Source organism: Oreochromis aureus, linkage group 23 (genome assembly GCF_013358895.1).
Source record: "Oreochromis aureus strain Israel breed Guangdong linkage group 23, ZZ_aureus, whole genome shotgun sequence".
In the NCBI taxonomy this organism is placed as follows: domain Eukaryota; kingdom Metazoa; phylum Chordata; class Actinopteri; order Cichliformes; family Cichlidae; genus Oreochromis; species Oreochromis aureus.
In genome coordinates, this window is record NC_052963.1 from 7,847,292 (window position 1) to 7,869,098 (window position 21,807).

At 39.7% G+C, this 21,807-nt stretch overlaps 1 protein-coding gene across 1 annotated transcript; it reads left to right on the forward strand.

Moving 5' to 3' along the window:
* Positions 1-6,505: 6,505 nt before the first annotated feature.
* ndfip2 (Nedd4 family interacting protein 2) lies at positions 6,506-19,913 on the forward strand. The gene is made up of 8 exons (XM_031741372.2): positions 6,506-6,762; positions 11,963-12,197; positions 12,392-12,522; positions 12,913-13,000; positions 13,323-13,447; positions 14,996-15,062; positions 15,146-15,251; positions 16,507-19,913. Exons 1-7 carry the CDS (start codon positions 6,736-6,738, stop codon positions 15,247-15,249), a joined length of 777 nt encoding a protein of 258 aa, XP_031597232.1. The 5' UTR covers positions 6,506-6,735; the 3' UTR covers positions 15,250-15,251; positions 16,507-19,913.
* The last annotated feature ends 1,894 nt before the right edge of the window (positions 19,914-21,807 follow it).

Here is a 21,807-nt window from a genome sequence, read left to right on the forward strand (position 1 = left end):
TGCAGGGCCTATCTCAGCTGGAAGGGTACACCTTGTACAAGGTTTCCAGTCAGTTACGGTGTCCTTACTTAAATGATGCTAGTGTTTTTGTCTGAATTTACAGTAGTGTAAGTTTACTTACTTACATGGATATTTGTTTCAATCAATAGTTTCTCAAGAACTCTTCTGCCATGTCAAGTGCAAATGCTGTTAGTGTTTAGTCCTTTATTATTGTTTTGTCCATTGTCTCGGCTGTTTTGCATTTAGATTTTGAATTTAGTTGAAATGTAAATCAGTCATGTTGATTTGTGACGGAAACGGAAGGTTTACAAGATGTTAGTTGGACCTGCTATGATGTATGGTTTAGACATGGTGGCGCTAACAAAAGAGACAGGAGGCGGACCTGTCCAGGCAGCTTATTCATAGTGACATTGTCTAAATTTAATATAAAATTTGCAAAACTAACATACTGTAAGGTTCACATTCTTTGTATTTCTACTACAATTAAAATATTATCATTCTAATATTATAATATTACTCTGATCTCTAAATGAATAAACAAATAAATAAATACCTACAGTAAATAGCTTATTATTGTGTAAATGCTGCTTGTTATATGTATATATCTATATCTATCTATCTATATATATCTATATATATATATATATATATATATATATATATATATATATATATATATATATATATATATATATATATATATATATACATATATACATATATATATACATACATACATATATATATATATATATGTATATATATATATACATACATATGTTTAGCAGACTCCATGCAACAATCAATCTACTTTGTTCTAAATTCCCTGGTCATGCATAACTTTGCTGCTGTATTCAACATCTAAAGCGCCCTGTTAATAAATGATAATCACTACAGGAGCTTCAGTCATTGCGGTCCACCGTTATCAAAGCCTGGACAATGTTCTTGGCCATTATGAAACTTCTAAATAAATGATTTTAAATAAAATATTTACATTCCTTTGGATCTTGAAAGAAACAAAGATATAGTGTATTAGACCAAAAATTAAAAAAAAATGACATTGTTCCCAAAATGAAGATTTTGTATTTTTAAAACCTGAGCTCCAGCCTGAAGCGGCATCAAGCTGTGTCCAAGTTTTTGCAGGGTCAGTTGGCAAAGTCCAACTAGACAGCACCCAGGGCACCGGCAGCCAGAGGGGTGCCAAGAAGGGGGGGGCAGTATTCTTCCACTGCCTCTGATTTAGTCTCCAAAACCTGCAATTTACTTCCAGAGCACCCCATAGCCTGTACTGTTAAAAATGTTGCTCAAACTGCAGTAAACAACCAATACTGAGATGAGACTGCTACAGGCACACTGCTGGAGGACTCTCTGCATGGGGCTCTCTCTCATATAACCTGAGTATGTTTTTAAAGCTCTGATCATGTAATTCACTTTCCACCACTGCTGAGTAAGAATCACATTTCAGTAACCAGAAAGTTATTAAGTTGAATTACATGGAAGTCAGAGAATCAGTGGTTCAATAGGAAAAAACTGTAATGAGTGTACATAATACAGGCTAGTTTGTACTTTGCACACACAGACACACAGACACACACACACACACACACACACACACACACACACACACACACACACACACACACACACACACACACACACACACACACACACACACAGAGAGCTGTATTCAAATGTTATTAAAAGAGACACATGTGGGTGTGCAATGTGGTTTTGACAAAAGAAGAGGAGCTGATGAGCTGTTTGCTTACAGCTGTTTGTAGGAGTCTTTCCTCTGAGAATCTCCCACAGCAAAAGAGTTGTGCGCCTTTATACATGTGGCACAACAGCAGGAAGTGTATGAATTATTGTTAATTACTATTCATGCCCATAAATCTCAATCTCTACCTGGGAGAACTGCATGCTTCTGTCTGAAGTAAGGAAACAATAATAAACAATGTTGGTCATTGCCACAATCAGCACCAAAGAAATGCACAATGTTTCTTTTAGACTGGTGAGTTCATGCAAATGCCAGGTAGGAGCAATTGCTTATCAGCTGTCATCGAGCTTAGGTGGGGAACATGCAGGACAGGTCGCCAGTCCTTCCCTGTTATCCTCAATTAACTTACAATACATGCCTCTGCAGGAAGCATGTAAAAGAAAATGAAGGCCACTAAAAGAAAAAAACAGGGTGACCGTAACTGGGTTTTTTTTCATAGTTCTTAGATCGAACCATTTTCTTCTGCTTCTTACAGTCAAAATTCTCTACAAACTCAGGTGCCAGCCCACTAGGAGGTTGAAATTCAGTACTTTCAGTCAGTGAAGCAACACTGAGCCAAGAGCACTAACCCCTGCACCGCCATCCCCCTACTCTCACACCAAACACTGCCTTTTGTGTCTTACAACCAGGATGGGCAAAAAATACTAGAAATTTCTGGTCAAACATTGCCCCCAGGTGGTGAAATTTCAAAACACCATTACCTACAATACCTTTAAAGTAAGTCAAATACCAGCCTGGGCTCACCTTCTAGAGCCGACCATCCACTAATCCGAAGGTTGGTGGTTCAACCCCTGCCTGGGCCAGTCTGGATACCAAGATACTGAATCCCAAGTTGCTCCTAATAAGCATCAGAGTGTGAATATTAGGCAGATGGAACTTAGGTGCAGAAAACAGTGCTTGAGTGAATGAGGGAAGTTGTATACAGCTCTCTGAGTATTCAGGTAAAAAAGCTCTATATCAAAACCAGAACTGTATTGTCATTATTCTCAGTACTTTTACCAAAGTTAGCTCCACATGTCAGAGCAGTGAATTGCTAAAGTGTGGAGTGGTGCAAAGGTACTGCACACAATACTAGAAGAGCTACAGTATTAACAGAAATTCACTTTGAAATTACTTACCGGTACAAGTATCTGCAATTACATATATAAATGTATTTATTTCTATAAAAATGAATTCAGTCTAGTAATAAGAGGTGGTTGGTTTGTGATATTACTCATTACTGTGACCCAAATTTACTCCTCTTGTTTTGAACTTTATGTACAAGTGCAAGTGGGTCACACATCGGTCTTAACAAATTAAGGCCTATAATTTGGCCTTAGCAAGTTACAGGCAACAGCCTGTGTTGTTCATATTTTTTTAAACCACATTTTCAAGGAAATACATCACTCTCTCTTGTTTGTTGGTTAAATTGAAGATTTATGATTGGGTGGGCCCTAAAGGTGGGCAGATCGATCCAAATGGCATCAATACCAACGTTGGTATTGGTATCGGAATGATAGTAGCACGATAGGACTGATACTTTGTTTCTATCCTCTGAGGTTAGTAAGTAGCCCACTAAATTGTCTGAATCTCTTTGTGTTCATTGTCATGTGTATTTTATTAATAACCTATTGCACATTTTAAAGCACAGAAGTTTAATGGAGAGTCCTTGCTTAAATGCACCTCGGGAGTTTTAGCTGTGGCTTTAACAGTGGTTTTACACCTACAGGAATGTATCTTCTCTCCTACTTGGCAAGTTTAGATAACACAATTTTAAATTGTTGTTTGAGTCGTCTTTTAGATTCCCTCCCACACAAACACACCCCACAACCCTGTAAATAACTTTCATTCTGTTCCTCACATGAAATATGCTCAAGAATTATGAACAATTCTTCTCACAGTGCATACATTGTATTTGGAAGTATATTAAAACCTTCCTCTATTGCCACTTCTCCACACATAAAATGCAAATTCAGCCCCAAATGCACGGCAGCTTGGCAATTAAATTGCCGCTTGTATCCTCGCGAAACTAAACAGATGTCTTCCCCCTGTAATGCACGATTCCATCAGCGTCTAACAAAGCGCTCACCTCCAGTGAAACGGCAAAGCTTTCACGGGCATGAGAATGAGTCTGCCACGCTGAAAAGCTGCAGTATCTGACAGAGACGCCCACTGTTTCTTTATATAACACCTTTTTATAGCACCTATTTACCTTGAAATGATGTTGCCAAGTAACAACATCCCAACTGTGCAGTGGCGGCGGGGATGGTGGTGTGTGGGTAGGTGTGGGTGTGTGTCAGTGATGGATGTCCTGAAGGGCTGTTATTGACTCTAAAAGTGGGGTGGCGAATGAATTCCAGTGTTTTTCGCTCTCATGCAGGTCTGCTGCTGCAGTAAAGGTGCAGACAGGAAGTCATCCATCACTGCTGCAAGTTCAATCCTTAATGCTGCTAATCGCCTTGCACGGGGCCCAAACCTCTATGATGCTTCTACCCCCCCCCCCCTTTTTTTCCTTTTTCACAAGTTTCTCCAACCTCTCCCACTCCCTCCATCCCCTTTCTCTCTCAGCATGAGCCGCTTAACTGATACATGTACTACAGTAATCCCTCTTCTTAGTGAATGGGATTAATATTTAATTCAAGAAGAGCCTTTTATCAATACCTCCCCGTGCCTTCTTTGTTCGCTCTGTTTAACCTTGTTTTTGCTTTTTTTTTTGGCAAATCCAGCAATGATGTATTAATGCAACAGATCAGAGCAGATGTAGTGATGTGGAGTTCAGTGCAGCAGAGCCAGTCACTTTGGTTAAAAAATGATACGTGTGGAGGGAAAATGCACGTATAGCAGTTTGGAGAGGGGAAAAAAATCTATTATCAATGCATCAAAAGAGCATTTGCACTCAAATTGTCCTCAGTGCTCTGTTTTAATGATTCCTTCTGGTCTGTTAGGCTTCTACAAGAGACCAAGCTACTGCTTTTAATTCACCCTGCAACAGTATCTGAAGCTGTTTGTGCTTTATCCTTGAAACTCCAGCACTTGCATTGATAGAGGTATCAACCAGAGCCTGTTATGCACTGATCCAATCCAATGCTGATCCAGGATTAGCCGGGGAGGCGAGACCACATGACGGAGTAAACTTGAGAATGGAGGTAAAGAGTTTACCCCGCCTCCCCTCTGCTCATATCCACACACATATATTTTAACATGATTTTTGATGGTGGGGATAGTGGAATGTTTCTTTTAGACAGTGAGCTGTCTAAATGCACTCCCATCCTGGAGCAAAGAGGGTGAAATCTATCTGAGGTTGCTCTCTGTGTGTGTTTGATAGTGTTTTGCAGTACTGCAAATTTTGGTATCAATCCAATACCAAGTAAGTACAGAGTCAGTAATGCCAATACCAATACCGATATTTATGTAGTCTATGTAGGGGAGACCAGTGTGTCATGATTGATGAAATGACTCATCAATAACAATAATTTATTTAACACAATTCAGTGTGTTAAACGTAGAGGATTGAAACAAAGTATCGCTCCTATCGCTCCAGTATCGATGCAATACCAATACCAGAGATGATATCTATATTATTGATAGGGGTGCTTGATAGCTCAGGGCCTGCTTATTTGTGTTAAACAAGGAGGGATCTCACTTCTTAAGCTGCAGCAATGAAGTTTCCAGGGTTTTTGGTGAAAATGAATAACGATCTTATTTTATGTTCACCTTGTTTTTAGTCATGCAACAGGATGGTGTTGGTGGCTGATAGTGTGAGAACGTAGGCCTTGAGCTGCGATTGTTTTGTCAAGCCAGGAATCCTCATTTCCACATATTCAGCGCTTCCAAGGCATTCGTCTCACTACCGAAGGCCAGGTTTTCACTGCACTGCAACGTGAGTTATGGCAATGAGTTGGGAATCTCACCCAAGCCGATAGGCTTACTGCCAAAATCTTCCCCTTGACCCTGTTCTGCTGACAACTTCAATCATTAACTTCAGAAAAATGTAAAATGTAAAGCACTGCCAGAGACTTGTGTTTTTGTAAAATGCAATCCATACTTCTCTGATAAACAGAGGCATGTGAGATTCTTTTTTATGGATGGAAATGGGCCGTTGTGGTTCAGAGATATAAGAGGACTTTGGCTCCACCTAGTGGTTTCTCTCGTCAAATTTATTTATTTTTGTATTTGCGTCATCACCCTTTCTCAATCCTTGGAAATCTGAGATCAACCCACCGAGGAAGGACTCAATTGGTCGAACGACAATTGGAACAAGAGGAAGTCGCCTTCAAAATAAAGCGTCTAGCGAGCGCTGACGGTGGTCTGAAATGGTACAGAAAAGTAAAAATAGAACAGCCATCTTAAAACGTTATGAACTGAATAACATTAAAAGACAGTAACACATCACATTCACAGGAATTTCCAACAGATTAACTACCTAACAATTCGGATAGAATTGGTTTCGGATAGAAACAGAGTGTATTAGATATTAATATTATATTAATTTTACCTTTTTTTTATACTTAGAATGAAAATATAATGCTAATATATGGTTGTTATCAATAATGATAACAGTAATAATAATAATAATAATAATGATAATAACTCTAAAGCTTAGGTGTAAACGTAAGGTAAATTAGATAAGTAGAAGATCATATATGCATTGATGAATACAACAACGACAACAACAACGTAATAATAACATTAATGCGCAATACCGATTATATACATTTTATTTTGAAATTTGTAACCGGAAGTGTGACATCTTTAGACTAGCTTGAAAGTGGGTGAAGGTTTTTACACAGAACGGTATTTTTCTGTGAATGCATTGTAGGTTGTAGCCATTTCTTTCATCGCTCAGAATCCCGTTCTTCAGCGTTGTTTCTGGAACCAACATCTCTTGTCCGTGACTCACACATCGGAGTAAACCCAAGTCTTATTTTTTTGATAGTTCTCACCGGCTGGCTCGTTTAGCCAGCTGAACCTTGTCGAAGATGGACCCAGCGAGCCGATACCAAGTGGTGAGTGGAAGCTGATCAAAACACCGTTTGATAGCTCGGCCTGCCACCCGTCACGGGCACCAGGCCCTTGCCAAAAAAATTAATGCTTATTGTTTGTATTGACTATTTAAAATGCGTTATGTGGGACAGACAAAAAGCCGCAAAAAAAGCAAACTTTCACAACTGTTGTGTTTTACTTCGTTTTTCCCCTAAATTAGTTTTGCTATGGTACCCAGCCTTTGATTAGCCACTTCCGTGGCCAGCTAACGCTGGCCAGCCAAGACTAGTCGCGAAGGCCGTTTAAGTGAAAATGCTTTTAACAGCGTTACACACATAAAATACACTCTCTAACTTGTAGTTACATGTGGACATTCAAACAGAGGTGTAGTTACACGGTTTTTGGCAGCATAAATTCTGAGAAGCTTAGCTGTAAGTTAAGTGGTTAGCATAGGGGTTTATTAGCTGGCTCATATTAAATGTGGTAAGAGGGCCTCTTTTTTTCCCCTCTGGTTGTATTTTTTTTAAGATGAATTTCCGGCTTAAACCGCAGCTTAAAGGGCTGGTACGAATCAAGAGAAAAGAATGACGGTGACAAATAAGTGTTAACGAACTAATTTTTTAGAAATATGACTTATATTGTGTCTTCGCAGAATCATAAAATGATATAGTAATGCAGGGAAAAACTAATGCTACTACTGTTAGTCAAAGACATTAATGGATGCCAGCCTCAGAGTATGGCTTCTTTGGTTGAACTGGCCTAAGCATGTGGAGTTTGTTCCTTCTGTTAATGTATTGTAACAGCAGTGTTGGTAAAACTTTGGAGTCAGCTATGAACCTTGGGAGATAAAGTATGCTTTGTGCCTTGTTGTTCTGGTATTATGGCTGATAATCCCACAGGATTCGGTATGAGCCAAGGCAAATCAGCAATGTCCTTTCAAACTTTTCAGCCCTGAACAAAGCAGCGATTCACACCAAGTTCCGTTTTTTTTTTTTTTTTTTTTTTTTGGAAACTCTAGCACAATACAGTGGATTCTCAAGGATGGCTTGGATATAGCCAAACAGATGAGTTATCTGATATTGTGGTTTGTGAAAACAAACAAAAAAATATACTAATAAAAAACCCAGTGTTCATCACAGTATGCCTACACTGTCATCTCTTGCTCTGTTTCCTTTCTAAATAATACTACAGGTATGGGGCACTGCTGCTGTGAGGTTCGGGTGTATTTGGACACATGAGGAGGCTTGTGGCTATGTTGTTAAGATCTTATGTAATCCCCTGTGCATGCGCGGGGGTGCAGTTATGCTTTGTCCTTGATTCTGAGCCAGTCGTCGGCCGCTCATTCACTTCCCTGCCTTGTATGCTGACCCAGCGCTGGTGGAAGTTCAAAAGTCGGTTGGGACGGCCAAGATCTTAGTTTTTCAGAAGTCTATCGGTGTGGTAAACCAACAGATTTCACTGTGACTGTGCTTCTTAAAGAAGCTATTTAGATTTGTTAGTCACCTCTGGCTTTTCAACTTGCGTGATATCATTACTTATCACAAAGGGTGTTTCCCCTGTTTGTCGAGGTGTTTTACCACTGTTCGAAAACCACCATTACTTCATGGAAAAGGTTTCAAATGGTAGATTCACCTTTCAAAAACATCATTTTAAGCAGATTATCAGAATTGTGGAATGCAGTCCTGCTGACGCAGAGTCAAAATGAGTTTCAAATGAAAACTTGCATAGCTTCAAGCGTCACAAGGCAACTAAAGTTTGCCGCCTTTTTTTTCTTCCAACTTTTTACATATAAAGCAATCATTTTGTTAATCAGGATTTTTTTTTTTTTCAGTACAATAATCATGAAGTGAAAATCATGACATGCTGGGTTTTTAAATTTTTTTTTAAACCTTTACAATCCTAAAGTAAAAATCTGATATCGGCACATGCTTAGTCAATATTTTCAATTGATAAATCTGACATGTAATGAAGCTGAATGTCAAACCCAAACTGCCTCAAGCTTTGCAGTGACATCAAATCAGTCTGCTCTTGCTAACTGTAAACTTGGTGAATGTATCTGGCTCAAACATTAGAGGCAAGCATGTTGTACTCCCTATTAGATCAACACAAGTCAGCAGAACAGCATACCAATTCACCCAACTAAAGGTATCACTGTAACTGTTTACTGGTGATTGTGATCATTTAAAATTAAATTCAAGATTGTGTCAATCACACAGACCATAATCTCATCAATAATTGTACTTTTTGTAAGCCGAGTCTTCAACATCATACTTTTGTATGTTGAGTTCAATTTAAGTTGTTGAAAAGACAGCACGCAGTATACTACATTTGTGTTTGGGTTTTTTTTTTCTTTGTTTTTTGCATGGCTCATCATATCCTCATATGCTCATCATTAAATCCACTGGTGCATGGTGTCGTTTCAGGCGGGTGATGTGCCTCTCGAGTTTGTTTGCAGGTTGAAAACACGAGTTGACCATTGTGGTGATTTTTACCACCATTTAAATGATCTATGAGTACAGAAGCATATACAGAGAAATGTTGCAAGTTTGTCTTTCTGAGGAAAATCTTTAAAAAGAAAGCTTGCAATTTCTTCACTTCTTGGTTTTCACTTCTCTTATATCATCGCTGGTGTTGAGGTTTTCTCTGAGTGGGAGCACCTGTTGTTCAGGACACTACTGTAGTGTATATTCGTGCCCTAAGAGCTGGTATAAAAGATACAGAACTGTGGTGACGTCACCACTGACGTGCAAAATGACCAGTGCAAATATATGGGACCCTTCGATTGCTCTGCTGTTTTTAAGATAAACACGGTCCTGTAGAACAGCGGTATAGTGATCCACCCAAACTATTGCTATTACAATAATTATATTGATGGTGAAAATCAAGAACTGAGGATTATTGTGACAGTTGTCATCTTTGATTACAGGCACTTTACTGTGCTCTTATGGAATTTGTTCTTAGTCTTTAAACGAGCTAAACTTGCTTAACCACCTTGAGACAGCTTTTGTTATTTGGGTTATCAGCATTCTGACGCACAATGAGTCTGTCAGTTTCTCCTGCTAATCCTGGGTCACGTAGCACTGTCCTTAAAGTCACATGGAGTTTAGTTAATTATAAAACCACAATCTTATGCCTTTGGCCAGGAGCTGACTAGATAGAACTTTCTCATGGATGCCTTTTTGGAACAGAGGGGTGGAGGTGATTCAATTCCCTCTCGGTTATACTGTAACCATCATCTGTAATTTCAGAAGGTGTCTGGCTCTAAGACCTGACAAAAAAAAATCTGCTTAGGCTTGTAGATGACCTGCTCAGATGTTGCGTGGTCTGTCATTAACTTATTACATGTAGATCACTTTTCCAGAGACCTTCCTCTGTTGACATATTGATGTGGCTTTATGTATCTGTGCTTGCAGTGTCAAACATTCTGTTTAGGGCAAATGGTACTACTTACTCATTTTACTCCTTACATGCAGGCTAGGATATCACTGTAATCGAACATTTCTTAAGCCTCTACATACTGTAGCAGTTAATTTCTTTAGGGTTCAGTTTGTGTTAGCTTTCATTGAGTACAGCTCTGACAGATGACAAAGGGTAAAGACCAAGGATTAATCTGTAATGCTTAGCTAAGGAATTAGAACTAAGCAAGAATAATGGACCCTGCCGCTACTAAGAAAGTCTCCTATATAGTGATAATCACATTTCACTGGGGTAATACAGTATTTAACTTTATCTGTGTTTTTGAAAGGGCTAAAGGCATAACTAATTATTAATGTCAGCACCCATCATGTTCTGAAGCAGTGGTGTGGGAGCCTGGCAATGCTCCCCAGTGCTAACAGACATAAATGTGAAGTGGTAAGCAAGATGGAACATACAGTTAGCATAGTGTAGCTGTTTTTGGATTGTTTGTATGTATGCAGTGTCAGAACTAACTCACATGTGCCCAATATTAAATTTGTAGTGCTATCAGAGCTAATGTTAGCCACACACTCTGGGTGTTTTCTTACTTTTACACTAGTTGATTACTCTAACTTTTCAATTTAGTTAGAAAACTAGTAGCTATGCACAGATTTAACATCCTGACTCCATATATTTTCTCTGAAGGACTGGCATTTGGTGCTTTTTTGAGGTCACCAAAAAGTAAAAAAATCCACTTTGAAGTGTTGCCCCCTTTAGCCACAACTTTCCAGCAAATAGTCCATACCGCCTCACCTTTATTAGTGAGACAGAATCCAAAAAACATGTCCTTTTTACACTTTGTTTACCCCTGCTGTTTCACAGCTCGCTGAGCTTATTTGATTTTTCTACAAGTATCTGGTGTTACTCTGACAACTTCTTCTGTCAGACGCTTATATTTGAAAACCACCTAAAGCACTCAAAATGACTACATGTTCAGATTGTTTGCTTTATGTTTACCTGACTGATACAACAACAAACTTGCCCATACATTGCTATTGGTGCGTGTTTTTTGTTTAGACTGGCCATAGCCTCCCAACTTTGGGCCTCCCTTTGAGAGCGAAACCAGAGTTTGGGAACCACAGTACCGAGGTCAGCTAATAATCTGGGATCTCTAAATACTGACCAGCATTAAAGACAAATTAAAGCAAGAATAGTTTTAATCAACAGGATTCTGACTGTTCAGTAAAATGTCTCATAATTGTTACTCATGGTTGAAACTAAACCGGGTTAAGACGGCCATCTCCAGGTTCTTTTTGAACTTCAAGAGCAAAGATAAAATTACCAACAGCATGAAGAAGCTTCATGGAGGAAAAATAATCATCTACTGTAAATATGCCCACTTCAACCCACTCATTCAGCCTGAATATATAGATATATATATGTGAAGATATTTAAAAAAAAAAAATATATATATATATATATATCTCCGAGTGCTGCTTCAGCCACAGTTGGTGCTGAGAAATAAAAACAGATTGTGTAAAGCTTATTTTATTACAAAATGCTGCTGCTGCTTATAACAGCAAGCAGTACAAATGTCCGACTCTTTAATATTGAAATCTTTTGCTTTCTGGTTTGTTATTTCAGTTGTGTGGCAGCTGTTTTCATGCAGTCAGAGGAATTGGAGTTTTCAGACTTTGAAACTGCCAGCACTCTGGTGCTTTCTTCTCAAGTCTTTCAGAGATGTAGGACGAGAGTGTGTGCATGTGTGCATTCCCCTCGAGCAGCAGCATTGGTTTTGGCTGATGATCTGCTTCTTGTTATATTCAGTTGCACAATGAGGACGACTCTTCGGAGGCCGGCGCCAGCGAGCCACAGCCGTGCACTTCTGCCACAGCCCAGCCAGGCACATCCAGCCAGGACCAGAGCCAGACTCAGGTGAGCCCGGCCCCGGCCCCCGCGGCAGGGGAGGCGTCGGGCGTGAGGACTCAGGGGGAGGCAGTGGACACGGCACCACCTCCGTACGCTTCCATCGACTTGGGAGCAACTGCTGCAGCAGCACCTGGTACTAATTTGACTTTAATTGCACACAGAGTTTGGTCTGATGGCAGCTCTGTGGTGACTGTTTGGAGTGTTTGTAGCTTTGAGTCACTTTAGTTTCCAGGACGGTCTCAGAGCATTATAGGAAGTGCACAGCTCCGCTTTGATCCTGCGTGCTTTCTGTCCTTTTCTTACTCTTTTCCTCCTCTCTTTCAACAGAGACTAGTTTCCGAGGTGACTTCCCTGTGCCTCCACCCTACAGCGTTGCCACCTCATTGCCCACATACGATGAAGCAGAGAAGGCCAAAGCAGCTGCCATGGCTGCCTCAGCAGTGGAGGTGATGCCACGGGTAAGGAGCCCTGCTCACGCACGGTCGCCCCTCTTAGATCCCCTCTTATTATTCTTGGGTTAAAGTCCTTCCACTGAAACATTCTTGTGGTTACTGGTCTTTGGTCTGGGTGTGGTTCACCTCAAAGCATACCAGAAAATGTTTGTCTTGATTACCCCACGCTTGTGACACTCGGGACCAAAATAAATGCTGAAAGGCTTTATTTTTACCAGCTCTGAGTCTTCCCATTCAGAACAAGTAAAACTGCATTTCAGTTAACTTGAATTTATGCTCTGAGCACATTATATCAGCACTTGAAAAGGTTATTGTTAAGGTGACTTGCTAATTCCAAAATACATTGTGACTTTTAAAATAATATAACATTTCTGCGTCTGTGTGTGTCCATGTAAGGATGATGACTTCCCTCCCAGAGACGACTTCAGTGACGCCGATCAGCTCCGAGTGGGTAACGACGGGATCTTCATGTTGGCCTTTTTTAGTGAGTCTGGTGTTTTCTTTTGTTTGCTTATTTATGTGCAAACTAAAGAGAGCTGGCAACAGCGCTGTTTGCTTTGCCCAGATTGTGACACGCTTGTAAAACAGCACGTGACTCGCTGATAACAGATGAATTAACCCTCGAGTCTCACTGATAATTCAGTGGATAAACATTTAGAGAGACGCTCAAATCCATTGAGACTGTTGTTACTTTTAGATTTTTAACATATTTCTATTTCAGGAGGGAAAAAAAATCCACTGCTGATTTCAAAATAAAAGTCACTTGGATGCCCAAATAAAAACGAGTTTTCCTGCTGTTCCTTCAGTGGCCTTCCTGTTCAACTGGATTGGGTTCTGCCTGTCGTTCTGTCTGACCAACACCATTGCGGGGCGCTACGGGGCCATCTGCGGCTTCGGTCTTTCCCTCATCAAGTGGATTCTCATTGTGAGGGTATGTGATTCCACTGTTTGTTTGTTGTGTTTTAACGATGGAGGTCAGTGTTACACACGAGGATCAGGGTTTAACAAAAAGTTGGGCAACTCGGCAGCAATCTTGGAAGGAATCTGTGCAGTTTGTTTGTTTTTCAAACTTATATCTAAGTGAATGAGAATGGAGCCATTACTGAACGTTTGAATATCATTCTCCTACAGCTACACCACGTGAACTTCTGAGCACTGCTACGGGATTAGCTTTTGGGGACTGGTCTCAGTGTCGTAGACCCAAAGACTTTGACCTTGAGGGCTTTGGACCGTCCTGCTGCCAAGCCATGAACTAAATGAGGTTTCTCTGTCAGACACTCTGAGTCCTTTACGCACGCTCTCCAAATCAGGATTCCTGCATAGTTTGTCTAAGGGAGTTACCCAGAGTTCATAGCCCTTTGATGTTAAACACAGGGTTAGTAGGTAACGGGGGAAAATGGCAATGTCATATGCTCTGCTCCTCTGTGTACAACTACTACTGCAGAGGCTCATACAGTGTTTATACCATTACCAGCCTCTTACAAACAATCAGCTCATGCTACACTAAGCAGACGACCTGCTGATCTACATCCTCAGTCATTCTGGTGTACTGGCTTTGAAACGCAAAAGTTTGACATAAATCTGTAATTTTCTTTGTTGTTTTGAAGTTTCATCAGTTGGGTTGACAAAGACAAAGTCTAATGTGGTCTACAGGCGAGAGTTTAATCATGCTCGCAGTAGAAGGAGCGTTATTATATCAGTTGGGAGCTGCAGCTGAAAAGCTCTCAAGTTGGAGGCGGTATTTGTGATGTTTCATTTCCTTTGCACATGTGCTTCTTTGAAGTTTGCAGAGTGTTATTATTATATCCTTTAATTTGTGAAGGTCAAAAGTCTCACTGGGATTAAAAAACCTCCCCCAGGAATGACGTGGCCAAGAGGCCAGCAGAGCCCTGAGAGCAGTTCAGAGTAAGCTCAGGACCTGCGACGCCCGCGCTTCCTGTCTCATTGTTGTGGGTTGAGTTATCGAGAGCGAGTCTGATTCGGGCGTCTGATAGCGCTGCAGCTGCTGCTGTGGGAGAACTCACAGGGGGACATTAAACATACTTAAAAACAATGCTAACTGCATCCTGTGTTAATGTCTGCACACTTGTGCTGTTACCCGTGTGTGTGTGTGTGTGTGTGTGTGTGTGTGTGTGTGTGTGTGTGTGTGTGTTAGGGTGACCTTGAGTTTTTTTTTTTTTTTTTTTTAAATGTCATATTTGTGTTTCCTGAGGTTGCCCTGTTTATACACAGCTGTCCTTTTCCACACAACACATTTAGCAATATTTTCATTTAAAATAGTCAAAGTAAGCCGTAACTGTTTATTTATCTATAGAGTGAGAGCACATGACTGCTGGTCAGGCTTCATGGATGTGGGATTTTTATTTTTTTAATAGACTTTATGAGAGAGCGTCACTTTGTATAAAGAGCAAATTAGACACAGCAATTGTTTCCTTCTGATAACACTAAAGGTAAACTCTCTCTTCCTGTGTGTGTCCAGTTCTCAGACTACTTCACTGGCTACTTCAACGGTCAGTACTGGCTGTGGTGGATCTTCCTGCTGCTCGGTGAGTGCGCTGCAGTCAGTAATCGTCCCTAAAAGCCAAAAAGCCTCTGTGTCAGAGTGACTTCATGATTCTCTCTCCCACAGGTCTCCTGCTGTTCTTCAGAGGTTTTGTGAACTACCTAAAAGTTCGCAACATGTCAGAGAACATGGCCACGTCTCATAGAACACGCCTCTTCTTTCTCTACTAAAGGTATCAAAATCTTTGTATTGATCCGGCTCTGTGTCGGAGTATTTCAATATGTGAAGTATTCAGATCTGCATTTGTTTTCTAGGTGTTTGGTTTACAGCTCCAGCTTATACTGGGGAGGTTTGATGAGATGAAGTCAGGACTAGAGTTTTTCAGGGTCTCGTTCATGAATGTGGTAGGCGCAGAGCTGACAGGTGGCTGTGGTAAAGACACGGCGTGTCGGCGGAACTGTTGGTCGACCTACATGCCGAGTTTTTTCCCCTGTGGCTGTGAGCTGTGGGAACTGAGTGAACGAATAACCCGGCCAAGACTCGTGACATGTGTCTCAGCACCTCGCTGCTGCTGATTGGCCACTTTGCAGAATTAAAGCCTGGTGAGAAGCTGCACCCATACGGAGGATCTGTACCTGGAAGAGAACGAGACAGGAGAGTTGGTTTCCAAGTTAAACGGGGCTTAAAGCAGCACATAGCTATTATCTTCAGCTCAGGTGATCTTTGTCAGTTCTAAAATTAGACACAGCCCCATTCACGGTGATCCTTTGATGATATAATTACAGATGATCGTCATTTAAAAACAGAAAAACCCACCATCCTCCAAAAACCCAGCAGCACGCAGCTCCTGCTGATAGATTGAAAAGTGTGCTGAACAGTGGACACCTCTGTGTGTTCCTGGGTTCACTTCAGCCGGTTATGTTAGAACCTCTGTCTGCTCTGTGGCTGGTTCAAGGGCCAACAACAACACAAGTAAGCGTATAGCACAAACTGGTTGGTCCACATATTTTTGGCACCACCTAAACAGTAAACAGCTGCAGCGTGTAGACAACTCGGAGTAAAGCACAGGCTCTACACCCGACCAGTACAGAGTTACTGCACCACGCCACAGTGAGTTTCAGTGATCGTTTTACACCCTGTGCTGAAATCTACAGCCAACGTCACAGCATCTGTTTTCTTTGGAAGTGTCACAATTTAGTCAGGGGAAGTCATAGTCACACGAGCCCTGAGGTTCTTTGTTCAAGGTCGTGAATGCTGAAGCTTCACGAGTCACTGTTAGTGTAGAAATGTTTACAGTGTCCACCTGACAGTGGACAGTTTGTACACTGTGGGAGAAACATTGTGTCCAGATAAAGTTCATCAGGACAGATGTGCAGTTTAAAGGTGGTACTGATGCACTTACAGACAGAAAGTTGCAGATCAGATATGTTCTCATGTTAAATAACTGTCACTGTTCGCCCCTAACGACTGAAATTCATTCCCTCCAGGTTCTCCGTGCCATCACCGCTCCATTCCAATGTGAACATCCTTCCCTCCCCCTTGAATGACCTGACTAAAGAGCCTTGCAGTGAAGAGAGGACATGGGGAAGGAATGGAGGAAAAGATGTAGGGAGAAAGAGTTACCAGTTTCATTAAAAGTTACACCCGACTTTGATGATCCGACTTTGATGATCACATGTCATCCCTGGCCCTTTTGCCCCCCCCCACTTCATTTTCCTTTGATTCAAAGCTTTTCTTGCTGTCTTCTCTTGGATCATGTGAAGGAAACACCAGACCAGCTCAAGTGTCACACAAACCTGGCCTGAGGCGAATTTAAGAGTTAACATTTATTCACAAAGCACAACAAAACATTGTAGGATGTACATAAAAATAGCTTTGGCAGTTCTAAGCTAGCTTATGTGATGCCATGCGGTGACAGCAGTGTTAACAGCTTAAAGCTGAATCACAAAACCTTCATGACTATAAAGTAACATTTGGAATTTTAAAATAGAAAACGTGTAGGAGGTGAAAACCCATTATGAGACTTTGATATTCAGATTTCCCCTTCAACACTGTCTTGTTTGTCTCACTTGAAACAAACAGGAATTAAGGATTCAAACTGACAGTTTTTAGTTACTCGTGGAATTTTAAAACACACCACTGTTTACTTTATATGGTTTTATTATAAAATGAATAGAATTCATGGCACATTGATGTTAAAATAATGTTGTTAAAGGTAGCGTGAAATACATTAATTATTTAACAAAAACATTAAAATAATACTAGCGGTGTGTTTAAAAATTCCCTGATGATTGTTCATGTACTTCTCTTGAGCTTGAACTTCTTTAAGCACTAGTTTAGCCATTCCATATTATTTAAGCTTGGGGTGTTATAATGAAGTCTTAATTTAACGCTGATGTAGCAGTTTGACAGCGCCAGTCCTTTTTCGCCATCTCAGATTTTCTTCAAATCAAATTTATGCAACAGTTTCCATTATAAGGGCACTCAGAACCGAACACCGAAGCTCTACTTAGCTAGAAGTGGCTCAAAATATAATAAATGATATAACTTTTTTTTTCTTTTTTTCAGTCAGTTAAGTTGGGGCTCTGAGCCAATGGAAGGTTTTTGAAATTTCAAACTGGAATCTTCTATTATAATAATTTAAGATAATACAGGTGCCAAAAATTAGCATCAGCAATAACGGCAATCTGGACTGATATCAGTCACGGGCAGATATTTATTGATGATGTCACATTGCATGTGTGATGAAGAGCTTGAAACCTTTGATGTTAAGCCAGAAGCTTTTATTAAAACGATATCCGATAACAGATCTGCTGGCAGAAACTTAGCATTGGCTAATATTGGCTCTATTGACTGATATCGGGAATGACAGCCATCGATATTTATGCATTATCCACCCATTAATTACACTATGAAAACCTAAATAATTCAACTATAAAACAGTGACGGGGGAAAGGAATGAGAACGAAAGCAAATTTAAAATGCAAAAAAAAAAGTTTGTTTTTTTTAAAATAAATTGATGAATCATACTGATGCTGTTTTTACTTTTACTGTTTCCCTCTGTGTTCTGTGTCATAAGCAGCTTCCCTGTTTAAAAAACAAAAACAAAAAACACTTTGAAGTTTTCCATGCTTGAGTCATATGACCGACTAAATATCTGCTGATATTCCTGATATCAGTCAGTAAAGCCAATATCAGCCGATACGGTTACCTGCTGATATCGGTGCATCTGATATTACTCGAATAAAAGCTTCTCGTTTGTCTGGTTTTTCATTGCAGTGACTTTCCCTTAGAAACGATGGAAACATTTGCACCAGCAGATTTCCTGAATTGATTTTTTTTAAAAATCTCCTTTCTCTTCAATAACAATCATTACTCAGCCTTTTTTTTTTTTTTTTTTTTTTTTTAACTTTTTGAATCAAAGAAAAATGAAAAGCTTTCATTACACTTTTTTTTTTCTTTTGGTTAAACAAAAAAACAAAAAAAAAATAACAAAAAACCCCAACCCTTACTATTTCACAGCACAAGTTCACCTCGTCCCGTTCGGCTGTGAAACGGCTGCCTTTTCATCTTCAAAACAGTGTCTTTCCTACAGAGGCGCTAACCAGCGAGAGCTCGGTGGGAAAAGGTTGTTTTCAGGCTGCTATGGTCAGATCAGTAGGAAGTGACCCTAAAGCGGGCCTTGTATGCATCTCCTGCTTCGGTGCTGTTGAAGTTTAAACCGATAATAAGCATTTTTACGTAGAGGGCAGCGACGTGCCAGGCTCGAGGAGAAACTCCTTGAAATACACGAGTCTTATGCAATTTACTCAATTGTAACGACCTACGATTATTGTGGCTGTACGGTCCTGTGATAATGAAGTAGATGTAGTTGAGTAGTTTAATTATCAGAGACTGAGATCCAGTTGTGACATCAGGGAGTGAAATGGCTGTTATTGGACAAGCTGGTTCTGCATGACCTGCATGGCTCGGACAAAAGCCAACACACGGATCTCTCTGAGGTTTCAGCTTTTCTGATTACATTTAGGATTTCTTCCTCTTTCTTTTCATGGTGTGAGAAGCTTTCAGTGATGTGACTTTTTTTTTTTTTTTTTTTTTTTCTGTTTTTTTCTTTTTTAATAAATCATTGTTAGCTGACGTTGTGACTTCAAGTGTGTGCGATGACGGCGATGAAGTCTGGGGATACGCTTGTGCGTCTTGAATATGGAGCCTGACTGGACAAAGAAAAGGAAACGTTTTTTTTTTTTTTTTTTTTTGTTTAATTATTATTTTTGTCATTAAGAAAAATGAAGTGTATATACCAGATTATGCCAATTCAGAATATTTGCACTTTGAAGAACTTCTGTACAGTATGATTTATGAATCTGCAAAACTGGATGTGGGTTTAGAAAAAGAAGGTTTTCTTTAGCCATCATTGAATTCTTAAATCATCCCAAGTGGAGAATTTGCCTTTTGCACTTTTTATTTTTGAAAATAATATTGTGTGTGTGTGTGTGTGTGTGTGTGTGTGTGTGTCATCGCTTTTAGCCTAAACTGTGACAGCTTGAGAATTGCCAAACTTTTTTTATTATCTTTTAGACTCTCATCATATTCCACTAAAGCCTCTTTTAGCAATATTCCGATCTTTTGGTGAATTGATGCTCTGCTGCATGATTTTCCCTCCCACATGAGTGGGTAATGTTAGGATTAATCTAGTGCAAAATATTTCTCTTTGTATATAAATGAGGAGGGGGAAAAACGAGGCGGCAGCCACACTTCTCTCGTCCAAAATATGTCCAAGTAACATGTTCTGAAGCGGTTGTTATGCATTTATTATAACTGGAATAATGATGACAAATAAATAATGTGTTGCAAAAATGAGAATAAAGTTCAAAAGTCTGCCACTTACATTTTAGGTTGGCGTCTGCTTGAACTCATTTGGCAGTATTAATTATACTGTTCCACTTACAGGTTACAGGGTTAACATGCTACTGTCCTATCAGATACTTGAGTTTCTGTGATATCTACATCATCAGTGTCATTTTGTTTTTCTTCCTCTGACTTTTTTTGGTATTATTTCCTGGTTCTGGCTTCACAGGGATAAAGCTTTTCCAAGTAAGCTATAAAAATCTGAGAGCTAATCTGCCAGGTAAAGCCTGTGTATCATCTTTATTGCTTATCACCACACAATGCTTTACCCAGAATGAAAGCTGACACAGGATATCTGCTCGAGATGAGTCGCACGCAGAAAGTGAGAACACCCACAGGTGCTGATTCAGCTTTCAAAATCAAGAAGGTTGCTTGAAGATCATTTGAGGCCACCAGTCCAAAGGCGAAGCACAACTCGCACCTTTCATCAGGATAATGATTGCAAGCTACCAAGCAATGTCTCAAAATAAAGGGCGATGCAAATCTAAAGTTAAAGCCAATGAAAGGGTCATGAATAGACTTCCTAAAGTTGTAACACAATCTAAAATATATATATTTTTAAAAATCCTGAAATGACACTAATTAATATTAGGAAGTAAAAAGTGCCAGAAAAACTGAGGTATTAAACCTGGAAGGGTTTTTAATCCTTTTAATTGCAGGTTGCAGTCTTTCTTCAAATGATGACATTCAAACAGTTGTTATATAACACACCTACATATATCTATTAATAAATGTCATTATATCAATAAAATATTAAGTAGAAGATTAAAAAGTAGGTTTACTTTTGAACCAATATCAGCATGGAGTCCCCCTTCTTCTAAATGGTAAGTCTTTAATCTTATGACAAATGGTATTTCAATAAGTTTGTTCATTTTCATGTAGGTTTGTAATACAAATTTTAAGTTACAGATATATTCAATTTTTCATTATCTCTAAAGTTTAAAGCAAAGGTTAAAAATGAATGAAAGTTTTCATCAGCTCCACTAGATGGAGCCAAAGATTTATAGTTTATGTAGGTCAACGTGTCCCATCAGGAGAGAACCTCAAACTGCCTTCTTTATGTGTGCAGCCGAGTTCCTATGAACATAATTTAAACCTCATGCCCATAAAAATAAACCCTTCATATATCACTGCCTCTGGATTTTTTTGTTTTAGCTCTTGTCATCAAAATGCAACAAGTTAGAAATTTAATTTTACTGTGATGTTTGTGCTTTTTTGGAAACAAACATTGGTTTTCTTTTCCTATTTTTATTTTAGTTGTGAATCTAGTCAGATTCAAATTTGTTTTATAATCAGATATGGCCTTCGACCTTTATTTCCTGTGGTTGAATAAAAACACTGAAGTGGTGACAGCAGCTGTGGATGATCGGAGGATCGTTTCCACAGTGAAGGAAAAACTCATTCATCCATCCAAGTGCAGAACACTCCAGATGTAGTGGGAGTTTTTGAAAATTTTCTGCAATTTGGTGGACGTCAATGCAACTGAGGATGTATTTGACTTAATAAAAGCCATAAAGATCCATGGCAGGATCACAATAAATCCATAATATAATTTTTCAGTGTCCATAATGATATGAGCCTAACTGGAGTGGGTTGTTAACTAATCGGAAGGTCAGTGGCTTGTCGAAGTATCCTTGGGTAAGATACTGAAATCTAAATTTCCCCTGATGGGTCCACTGGAGTTTGAATGCTTGGCTAGCAGCGCTCAGCCATAGAAAAAACTTACAGGAACTTGTGTGAGGATGGGTGTAAGCACCTGAGTTCTTAACCCTTTCATGCATTGAATTATGACAACCTCAATCAGGAATTTTATCAGGAATACAGTAAAAATAGTGGCTATTTAAGCCCTAGAACTCCAGTATTGGGGTCTCGAGCCACTA

Bases quoted from the DNA above. Each gene is read 5' to 3' on its own strand.
- ndfip2 (XM_031741372.2), top strand. From the start codon at position 6,736: ATGGACCCAGCGAGCCGATACCAAGTG. The intron at 6,763-11,962 runs GTGAGTGGAAGC...TGTTATATTCAG, and splicing joins CAGCGAGCCGATACCAAGTG to TTGCACAATGAGGACGACTC. The intron at 12,523-12,912 runs GTAAGGAGCCCT...TGTCCATGTAAG, and splicing joins CAGTGGAGGTGATGCCACGG to GATGATGACTTCCCTCCCAG.